Source organism: Mus caroli, chromosome X (assembly GCF_900094665.2).
Source record: "Mus caroli chromosome X, CAROLI_EIJ_v1.1, whole genome shotgun sequence".
Classification (NCBI taxonomy): domain Eukaryota; kingdom Metazoa; phylum Chordata; class Mammalia; order Rodentia; family Muridae; genus Mus; species Mus caroli.
Window position 1 is genome coordinate 73,058,863 of NC_034589.1, and position 11,445 is coordinate 73,070,307.

An 11,445-nucleotide genomic window follows, 5' to 3' on the forward strand; every position below is an offset into this window, starting at 1 on the left:
GGATGCTTTGGTCTGCATCACTGAACTCAGTTAATCAGGCAAATGTCCTTCCTCTCTTTCCTCCTGCTTTGCAGCACCTGCCCTTGATGTGGACTGGCAGAACAACACTACCTTTGCCTCATGCAGCACAGACATGTGCATTCATGTGTGCAGGCTTGGCTGTGATCGCCCAGTCAAAACCTTCCAAGGACATACTGTAAGTGGCAGTTCTGAGGCTCACTCAGACTTGGGGATTGTGAGAGTGTGGTGTGTATCTTTTCAGTGCCAGCATTAAAAATTAACTGCAGGAGAGACTACTTGTTCAGCAGCACTTTGCTATTGAGAGCTGCTGTGGCTGCCCTGGTGGTGGAATTAACCCAGCTATGGTCAGTGGTCCTGGGACTACCTCAGAGTAGCTACCAGCTGATCCTGTCCTTGTTCTGTCCTGGACCCGTTTCTCTTCTAACCCTAGTCTATTTCCCAGCTTTTAATAGGGACATATGTTTTAAGTTTGATTTTTCTTGGTCCTGCTTAGACTTTACCTCTCTCATAGCCTGCCTCCCGGTTCCATAAATGATTCTCACCAATACTGATTGCTCTGAGCAGAGGTCTACATACATGGCTCTGAACCTGCTGCTTCCTGAGACCTGTGTGTAGATTCTGGTTGCTTCTCTGGAAATTTGGCAAATAGATGAGAAGGGAGAAAATTCTGCTCCCAGGAAGGAATTTGGTCAGCTAGGTCATGGAGAGGTTTACCTGTGAGTTTTCTCTACATCTACAGTTGGAGATATATACACTACCTCATTTACACTTGAGCTCACAGATAGGCATGCACATGCCCTTTGTCTCTTCTTTGATCTAGTCACAGAGAACCATGCTCCTTGGATTCCCAGCTTCTTCCATTTTCACACTTTTCAAAACTTGGTGTCCTTACAAATGGGATTAGCCACAGCATTGAGAAGTGTGAAATTTAGAATATAATCTGGTGTGTGAAGTTGTTTGTTAGGCGAAGACAGCTGGCTTCATAGAGTTAGCAGTAATAGCAGTAGTATTCCCAAGACTCCTCCAAGGAAGTCCCTCTATCCTTCCCTCTGCCCTTGCTCTGCATGCTGTCCCTGTCAGTATGGCAGAGCTGCAGGTAGTTCTTTATATAAACACATCCCCTTCTCCCTTCCCCACCCAAAGCCTTTCTCCTCCAGTCTTGGAGTCTCTGGTACTCAGAAAGCAGGAAAACCTGGCAGTTTCCTTTTTGTATGGTCCCCCAAATCTAGCTTGATGAATCAGTAAGTTTGGGCTTACTTATAGGAATTTGGGTGAGGGGTTACTTATAGAAATAAAAATAAGTCAAAGAATACTGAGTCACCTCACCATGGGTGACAGCTCATAAAAGCTGGAAACCCAGAGCACACTGTACAGCCATGGGCCCTTTTCTGTGTGGTTCAGTTGGTTAGGTAGTTTGTCTTATCTTTGTTTCTCTAGAAAGTTTAGCTGGCCTCTACTTCTTCTAGGCAACTGTGTTTGTCTGAGAGTGACTCAGCAGTCTTTTCTGTTTACACACATTTGAGGTAGGAGTTGGGGTATTAGTGAATCTGATCAGTTTTAGGGACTTTCTGAAGGTTTTTTGAGTTGCTCACTTCCTGTTTTAATGAGATCCTCTATAGTATTTCATCTCACAACTCCCTGAAAACATCCTACTTTAAGAAGCTTCCTTTCAAAATGGAATATTTTAATTTCAGAGGAAACTGCTACTCAGCACAGATCCACAAGAGGATGGATTTTATTTTTCAATGCCTTTTCCTAACTTTAGTTCCTGATGTAATTTCCCTGTACAAATGAATTGCTTGTGTATGTTTTTGTGTCTTTGGATGGCTTTACCTATTATCTGTCTCTGCCATTGTTCTATCTAAACCTTTATCTTTACCTCATCCAACAAGGTACATGTATTTCAACAGAATGTAGAGAAACTGTTATATTAAAAGCACATAGGAAAGAGATGATCAAAGTCTACTTTTAAGAACTTGTTTTAGCTTTACTCAATGTCACATATATATAGTTATAATCCTCAGGAGTCTTAACAGAATAGTTTCAGGCCATCCTGGGATACATAAAGAGCTCCTGGCTTTCCTAGGCTACATAATGAGACCATGTCTTAAGCAGCAATGGATAGTAACTGATTTAACTAGCTCTGTTGATTGTATGCAAATTCTTCATTTGGCTTCCTTAGTAAGTAATTTTTTCCCTAAAGAAGTATGGATGAGAGTGTGGCTGTTCCTTTGTAATATATGGCAGTGTTTTTCATGAATGAAAAGCAAAGTGAGGAGAGCATAATCGTGTGTGGGTTCTTGTGCTGTGGTCTTTGATATCCTGTGAACTCTCAGAAGGCCCTCTGCACTGCAGCACTGGCAGCATGCCACTGCTCCTTGGTAGAGCCAGCCTTTCCTAAATGAAAGCTATGATTTCTTTCTGAAACTCTGTGCTCTCTTGCAGAATGAGGTCAATGCTATCAAATGGGATCCTTCTGGAATGTTGCTAGCCTCCTGCTCTGATGACATGACATTAAAGGTAGTGTTGGTAATCTAAAGGAATGAATTGCCTAATCCTAGACAAGGCCCTATTCAGACACACAACCCTTCCAACCATTATCATCTGGAACATTACTTTGGACTGTCTTTTCTCCATGACTTTCCTGGTCTCTAAACTTTGGTTCTTCCATGAACTTTTGACATATTAAGGCGGTGGTTCCCATTGAGAGACCTTATGGCCTTTCCACCAGCATCCTTCCTCACAGTCACCTGGTGGACTCCTTGCTGGCTTGTGAGCCTCTCCCATATCTACCACCTAAGGAGTGCTCCCTTAGGTGCAACAGAATGAAAGGTGCTGAGCCATTCTCAGTTAGGGGCATAATATTAGCTCACACTGTTACCAATGCCTCTTCTAGATCTGGAGTATGAAGCAGGATGCATGTGTCCATGACCTCCAGGCTCACAGCAAAGAGATATATACCATCAAGTGGAGTCCCACAGGACCAGCCACCAGCAACCCGAACTCCAACATCATGTTAGCAAGGTAAAGCAGTGTAACCTCCCAGCTCTGAATCCTTCCTGAGCACAGCTTTGTTCTCTGCCTAGTGATTAACTCAAATCTAGAGACAGCAGTGTTGAAGTTCTTCCAAACTGAAAGAAAAATGGTGGTTCCCTTTGAATGGAGGCAAGAGGAAGTATATCTCCTCCCTCCATATCCATGGAGATGGTTCCAGGAACCCCTTTGGGCACCAAAGTCCATAGTTGTTTAATTTTGTTTGCCTACAACCTCTGAATACCTGCTTGTACTTTAAATCATATCTAAATGACTTATAATATCCATAGAATAAGAATGCTGTACAGATAGTTTAGGTAACAATGTGAAGCAAAGGATCTGTATATGTTCAGTACAGTTGTGTGGGGGTGGAGGGTGAGGGTTGGTTTGGTTCGGTTCAGTTTGAGACGGAGTCTGATTATGTAGCCCTGACTGACCTGGAACTTGTCATGTAAATCAGGCTAGTTTAGAGCTATACCTTCCACTTCCACCAAAGTGCTAGGATTATAGGCCTGCCTAACATGCATTTTTTCCCTTCCCTCTCAATGGTTTCCTATTTGCAGTTTGATACAACCATGAACCTAAGCAGGGGGGTGGGGGATGGCTTAATCTAGTGAAAGTTTTTAGGACAAAGAAAGGAAGACAGTTTAGCTTGGAGCTCAGAGTTTGTTCTTGAGACTCCATTCAGGGTTGCCTTACTAAGATTTTGACTAGAGATAAAAGATTCCCTGCCTCAGCCAAAGATAACCTGAATCTCTTAATATTGACTTAAAATGCCAGTCAGCCAAGTCCCAGAACCAAGGTGCCAGAGATATGTCATCCAAAACAAGTAACTCTGGGCTTTTGGTGTACGGATAGAGCCTATGGCCTTGTGCATGCTGGGCAAGTATGTACTCTATCATCGAGTACCCTCTATCCCCACTCTTGGTAGTTTAATGAAAACATTAGACAGATGCACTATGCCAGAATGATCTGAAAACCATGATATGGCTATTTGGAGTTTATATTCATGCACTGTGTTTGTTTAATCTGGATGAAACCAGACCCCAAAGGAATATTTGTTTTCCAAGAAGCAGTGGGGAGCTTGGTCTGTGTTAGTTCTCTGAGAAGTTCTACTGAGGTAGTTCTCTTCTAAGGAAGGAAGCACCTAGTAGTAGAGTGAGCAGCCTTTTCTGGAAATTAAAAGCAGCTTCGTAGAAAGTGTTCAATCCAAGGCTGCCTTCAAAAACAGATTATAAGTAGTTCTTGGGTATACATCACTTGCCTGGCATACACATCACCACCAGAAACTGAAATGAAAAGGAGCCTAAATCACACACAAAAGTAATCTAAACACTGAGTGGCTGAACTAGAAGAACCCCAAGGTCTTAACTCTCCTTTTTCAATTATTATCCAAACACCTAGTTACACACAGTTGTCCTGGAATCATATGGTACATACCAGGAACAGACAGGCATTATCCTCTCACTCACAAGAAAAAAAGGACACATTGAGCCTTGTGAGACCCTGTGGATAAACAAAAAGCCAGGTGATGACAGCCCTTTGATATGTGCTGTTCTTTCAATTCTAAAAATAATTAAACTGTGTAGTCCTTGCCAATGTAATTGCATATGCACATGTGATTGTTCATGCACATGTAGGTTTAGAATTTCTCATGTATGAATGCATCTCACTCAATTTATTTTTTCCAGTCATGGCTGGGTGGACTTAGTTATTCAAATGGAAATATAAAACAATGATGGTGTTTTAGAAAAGTTGGTTAAATGGTCTACAAAGCATTTTGTGATAAGAAATATGGAAACTGGAGAAAGAAGTGAGCACAGTGCTAAAATGGGAAAATCCGACTTGGCTTGTGCAAGGTCCTGGGTTTTGCCTGGTGGCAGCTTTACTTTTCTCTGGAGAGAAAGGCTCAATAGGATATTCTCTTAAAACAAATTCAAGTATGTTTCAAATACAATGGAAAGACAGTTCACATGAGATACATCATAGAGATTTTGAAAAACCAACTTATTTCAGTCGTTGTTTTTTCTGTCATCTTCCTAGTGCTTCATTTGACTCTACGGTTCGACTGTGGGATGTGGAGCGAGGTGTTTGCATCCACACTCTGACCAAGCATCAGGAGCCTGTCTATAGTGTAGCGTTCAGCCCCGACGGGAAGTATTTGGCCAGTGGATCTTTTGACAAGTGTGTCCATATCTGGAATACCCAGGTAACGTCTTGACTTCTGGCTGAATCCTTCCTGAAAGCCATGTTCTCAGGTCCTGGACTGTCAGAGGGCTGGGGAATGAGTTATCTCAGATAGCCTCCCTGTGGAGATTGCAGGTTCTGTGTGGTCTGCTCTGTGGACCCCAATGATATAGGGTCTTCCCCACTTACAATCCTGGAGTGTATCCTCTAGACTCTTTCCATCTGACCTTAAGCCAGAACTTCAGCTTGTCATCTTCTGAGCATTCTCCCTTAGAGAAACCACTGTCTTCAGTTGTCTTATCCTGGCAGGGACCACTTAAGTCACGCTGAAGGAAAAACATGACCTAGTACTGTCTGTCACCTTAGAAATGCTGCCCTTTGTGGAAAGGTCCTGTGGGTTTTCATAAAACTTTTCCAGGGGGACACTGTGGGACAACCAACTTCACACACACACACACACACACACACACACACACACACACACACCGTCCACTGTGGAGCAACTTGGAGCACAAAGGAATACAAGGCTTGGAGTTTTCACATTTGCAAATGTCTCATTTGTTTAATACAGGATCTGTGAGTACTGGATTGTCATTTCAGCAGGGATTGAAAAGGGGAGGGGTTAGAGTCAGTATATCCACTGCGGGAATCTCTGGCCTTACACGAATAAGCAAATTCTGAATATCAAGAATAGAAATGGATGAGAACTAGTGTGGTAGACTGAGGGTGGGGGAAGTTCTTTATTTTCTTTTTGGTGCTGGGGATGGAACCTAGTGCCTTGTAGGTGGTCTGCCCTGAGCTACATTTCAGCCCTTGGTTATCATTCCAGTTTAAAAAAAAATAGTTTGGCTATGTTACTGAAAATAGATAAGGAGTCAATTTGGCCTCAGGAAAGATCCAGTGCTTCACATTCATGTAATTTACCTTTCTCATTTCTTTTTTGGTTGGTCAACATTTAGAAGGATTTGAATTCTTAAGTTCATGCTCCCTTGTGTCAAGAGAGGCTATAAATAAGTCATGCTCTAGGATCACAGGCTTTTCAGGGACATACCCTCAAATTTGGCAACATATCTCTGGAGTGTGCCTAGGTATAGAAGCCTGTCATCCTAGGACTGGATCAGGAATTGAAGCCAGCCTGGCCTGTGTTAACAAGAAGTAAAACAGAACAAAAAGTAGAAACATACATAGGATGACTTACTCATATAGAGAGAATAGATTTTGCTAGTGGTAATTCACCTTGATGGTGCCAAGAGGATGAAAATACAGGTGCCTCTATGGAGCCCAATTCACTTCTATAAGATGGCATAGCATATTTTTACTAGGTGATTCACAACACCCAGTACAATACAGTGTGACTATTAAGGAATACTGGTTAGACTTTTTTGGGTTTCTTTTTTCCTCCCCCTAACCTCTTTCTTTTTTTTAATACTGGCAGTTGAATCCAGGGTCCTAGAACTCACTCTATATAGCCCAAATTGGCTTCAAACTTGGAATCCTTTCCCAGCTTTTGGAGTAGCTGGGATTGCAAGCCTGTTTCACTGAAACTAGACTTATTATACAGTGAGTGTGTGTGTGTGTATGTGTGTTTTGAGAGGACGCTGAAACAGTTGAAAGTTATTAGATTCATATTGAAGGGAGCAGTGAGTTATTTTGAGACATCTAAAGAGCCTGTTTTAATCCTTTTGTTATAAACATATATAATACTGTTGGCCTGATGTTCTTCATAGTCACAATGTATACTACACTTTGTTTTTCTATGTAAATACAAACTAATATTTATCTAAATGCATTTTGCTTTGCTAATGCTTTCTATAGCTGGATAATGGTAAATATATATATTTTATAACAAGTAAATATATGTATGACAAGGACACTTTATTGCTGACACTGGTTAGGGACTGTATTAGTCAAGGTTCTTTAGAGGAATACAACAGATAGAATAAATCTGTATCAAAAGGATGTTTGTACGAATAACTTACAGGCCATGGTCTGGCTATTCCAACAATGGTTGTCTGATCACAAAAGAAGGGCCAAGAATCTGGTAGTTTTAAAGTTCACAAAGCTGGATGGCTCAATTGGTCTTCAGTATACATTAGAATCCTGAAAATGTAGGCTCTAGTCCTATCAGCCAAGTCATGTCTTAGCAGCAGGATAGATGAACTTGCTGGTGAGACTGAAGCAAGCAGGCCAACAGCAAAAGCTTCCTTCCGTGTCTTTTTATGTGGGCTGCCACTAAAAAGTATGGCCTAGATTTAAGGTGGGTCTTCCCAGTTTAAAATTTAAATGATCGAATCAAGAAAATGCTTCACTGGTGTGTCCCAAATGCTTGGGTTTTAGTTGACCCCAGATATAATCAATTGACAACCAAGGTTGGCTATCACAGTGACCTCTCGTGCCATGTTTTATAAAGACATTTAGACATTCAAGTCTAGAGAAAGCAAGGCTTCCTGCATCTTGTGATGCATGCCAACCCAACCACTAACAAATACCATGGTACAAATGTGTATGTTCATTCTTACAAACTAGATCCAAAACTGAATGGGAGGGGTGCTTTGTGCTCACTCAAGTGCTTTGAGGAGGAGACAGGAGAATAAGATGAAGTTTGATAATAGTCAGAGCTGGAACTAGGTAGTGGCTGGAGCAGGTACAAAGACCAGGAGGCTGATCCAAGCCCTGGGAAGGAGACAAGAAAGGATGGCTTAATAAGGGACACTCATACCTAAGCACCATAGAGGCTTAAGAACATCTTGGCAGAGCCACTGGGGAAAGCAAGGAATATGCTCCAGATTTCAAATCCAGCACTGAAGGGTGGGAAGAAAGAATAAGGTCAAAGAAGTCATTAGTCTAAGGTCCATATCTAGCAAGTGTGCCTCTCAATGGAAACCTGCTGGCTTTGCATAGCCTTGGATTTAACTGAAATGTGGCAGTTCTTTGTGTGTGGCAGTAGATTGATTTTTATGGTAATTTCTTTAACTTCAGTATGCTTGAAAACTTCTTGATCAAATAGATGTTTATGGAGGAACAGTGTACACACCCTTTTATTGCTGTCGTTTTTAGGAGCTCATCTGAGTTACAATGACAAATGTTTTGCTTTTCAGAGTGGAAGTCTCGTCCACAGCTACCGAGGAACAGGCGGCATATTTGAGGTGTGCTGGAATGCTCGAGGAGACAAAGTGGGTGCCAGTGCATCTGATGGCTCTGTAAGTGGCGCCTCTGGTCTACTAGAAGTTAAGGGGTGCCGGGCAGCTGATCCCTGATCCAAGACGAGGTGCTTCCAAAAGTCTTGTGAGGCTTCTTGGTCCTGCTGAGCCTTACCACATAACAGCTGCTCGTTACATATGCACATGCGTTGCAAAGGAGGCTTCTGTTTGGGTTAAAAACATCCTTGTCTTTGTCCCTGAATGTCAGTGAACTTGATTGTTCTTATCTGCAGTGACTCTGTACACATGTGTATACCCCAGGGCATAGGGGATATCTAGAGTCTTGTTTGGTTGTCACGACTTTGGTGCAGGGTGCCATTGACATTTCACTGATGGAGTCCAGGGATGCTGATAAGTCTCTTATAATGCTCTGGACTCCTCACTAGTGCCAAGAAATACCTGGCCACAAATAGTGTTATTATGTAGACTAAGAAACTTGTTCCTATTCTGTCGCCATGTGCATGTTCTGGCCAAGCAGTGTCATGAGAAGATAGTTTTCAGACAAGCCTCTTGGTTTCCATGGATCTCATTGTGGTCCAGTAGCATATATAAAGTTTAATTTGTCTCTGAACTTGAGGTTGCATTCTGGCTGATGGACTGAGTGGTTGGTGTGGCCTGAGATCTTTTGTTATCTGCTCCACCATATAGGATCCAGTCTGTGACCTCTTGAGTTTCTGGGAATGGTCCTTGGTCTGGCTTTTCTCTTGCCTGATCTTTGCTAGAGTTTGATCATTCTGATGTTTAGAAACTATCCTGTTTCTAGAGTTTTCATCTCTTCTTAACTTTGTTCTAGTAAAATTTTACAAGCATAAAGTTGGTGGCTAGGCTAAACCCTGCCAGCACATGTTTGAAGGCACTTGATGTTATCGCTCAGACTAATAGACACTTTATCTTTCTTTCCAGGTCTGTGTTTTAGATCTCCGAAAGTAAACACAAAATGTAGAAAACAAAACCATTCTAATGGAGCAGCAGTGAATGTGTGGGATTGCAGCACCCTTCCTATGATGGGCTCCAAACTGTGTGAACTTGACTTGTTCGAGTCTACTTGGAAATCACCTATCCCTGGCCACAGGATTATTTCCCCCCTCCCCTAATCTCCATCCAGAAGTTTAAAACACAAACAAATACAAAGTCATCCGCATGGTTGTATCACAGGAATATGGTTTCCACCTAGAATGCTCAGCTGGGGAAGGATGAAGCCATCAGCTACATGGTGCATGGTTGGTTTCCATCCAGAACAGGCTCTAATGACTGAACAGGGAAGGAGAAACACAAAGCTGTGCCAAAAAATAAAGAAAAGGTTAAAAACAATGAAAAAGAAAAAAGGCTGTGATAAACCAAAAGGGAGGAAAAACCTGCCCCTTATGGTGTTTCCCTCCTATCAATTTGGATACTACAGTTGCTTTCCAAAAGACCAGTTTGTACCAATGAAAATGTGTGACTTTGTAATCCCAACGCTGTATTTTCTAGAACCTTCTTTGGTGGTTTTTCTATCTGCTAAAATTCTGTGGTCTGGGGGCCTCCCACCTCAGATGCAAACTGTTTTTGGCTTATTCCTTCTGTCTTCCCTTGTTGTTGCCCGCTTCTTCCTCTGATGTCCTTGCTCTGGTGTGGTCTCACTTGTAATGAAATCCTGCATAGATAATGGCCACATGCACACAGTGGATCTTTGTTGGACAGCACTCTCCTTCCCTCTCGCCCCACTCCCACCTATTGCTTACTCTGTCCCTTTCTCATAGTTGCTTCACATTAGGTCCCAAAGGCACTTTCAGAGCATAGTAAGTGCTTTATGTAAGAAGGCAGGGATGGGGACTTTTTACAGAAAAAAAAAAAAGACTTACTTATAAGAGAAAGAACCTGGAGTATTTTTTGAAAAAAATATTTTTATGTTAAAATGACTTTAAATCCTAAAATGGCCATCAGACATAGAGAGTTTTGTGAAATTCATATTTAAAAGACTAAGAAGACACTGGCAGAGTCTGAGGTGTCTAATTACCCCTTCCCTTCAGCTTCACGAAAGGCAGTTAGGAAAGCCGTGGATTGGGAAACGTCCTATGGAAGAACAAGGCGATTGCTTTGGCAGCTGGTGGGGAAGAAGGAGCCCACTAGTTAGGCATCAAGCAGAATGCTCAACTGTTTGGTACACATTTACTTCAGCAGCCAATGGGAACATAGTGAAGAAGCCACCCTTACCAAGTGTGGCTCATGGCACTTGCCAGCTACATCTTTCTCACAACAGTGTAGCTACCGATGGGCACTTTTATCAATAGCATGCTTGGTGAATCTTGCAAAACCTAAAACCCAAAGGCCTCAGTGTCCCTCAGTCTTGTGAAGACAGTGAGTCTCAAGGGAAAATTTCAATCCTAAAAAAGAATTATGACCCAGGTAGAATGTCACTGATCATTTCTGCCCACTTTCCAATTTGTCTTACAGAAGATTAGGACAAAGCTTTCTAAAAAATAAGAGAATAATAGGAAAGACAAGTTTTGACTATTTTTTAAAAACAAAATAAGGCATAGTGTGCCTGGTAAAGTTTGTCATCACTAAATCAGGTGGCCTTTGTTTGTTTCTTGTCATAACTTGACACTGACTTGTTGTTTCTTTAATTAGTAATGGGGGACAGACTAGAAGGGGGTTGCAAGAGACAGTGTGCGGGTCCAGCCTGCAGCTGAGGCAAGTGTTACTTAGAGAAAAGTATACATATATGAAGCCAAAAATCAACCAGCAAGGAAGGTCAAGTGCTCCCTACACAACAAACAAATGTTAGCACCAAAACATGTATCGGCCTCCTCTTTGACATGTAAATTATGTGAACCCTCAAAATCTAAGTGTTGTGGTATTGAGTTGAGTGGTGAGTTTGGATTCTGTCACCTAAACGCTTAACAAAGAAAGCCCAAGTTCTGTGGAAATTTTAATCATAGCAGATGTCTCTGTGTCAAAGGATATGAAGTTTCCTGCCCAGAGACTGCTTTAGTTTTAGGATATAATTGTGGAAGTCCTATCA

At 41.9% G+C, this 11,445-nt stretch overlaps 1 protein-coding gene across 2 annotated transcripts in view; it reads left to right on the top strand.

Annotated features, from left to right (window-relative positions):
• The window catches only part of LOC110286635 (F-box-like/WD repeat-containing protein TBL1X), a 156,079-nt gene extending 145,274 nt beyond the window's left edge, over positions 1 to 10,805 (top strand). Inside the window, exons 11-16 of one of the 2 annotated variants that reach the window (XM_029473474.1) lie at positions 75 to 196; positions 2,467 to 2,541; positions 2,918 to 3,045; positions 5,098 to 5,263; positions 8,340 to 8,441; positions 9,345 to 10,805. In XM_029473474.1, coding sequence (XP_029329334.1) covers positions 75 to 196; positions 2,467 to 2,541; positions 2,918 to 3,045; positions 5,098 to 5,263; positions 8,340 to 8,441; positions 9,345 to 9,371 — 620 coding nt within the window. In that variant the 3' untranslated portion in view covers positions 9,372 to 10,805. The remainder of the gene's footprint in view (positions 1 to 74; positions 197 to 2,466; positions 2,542 to 2,917; positions 3,046 to 5,097; positions 5,264 to 8,339; positions 8,442 to 9,344) is intronic. The other variant, XM_029473473.1, reaches the window with a different exon arrangement.
• Positions 10,806 to 11,445: the final 640 nt, after the last annotated feature.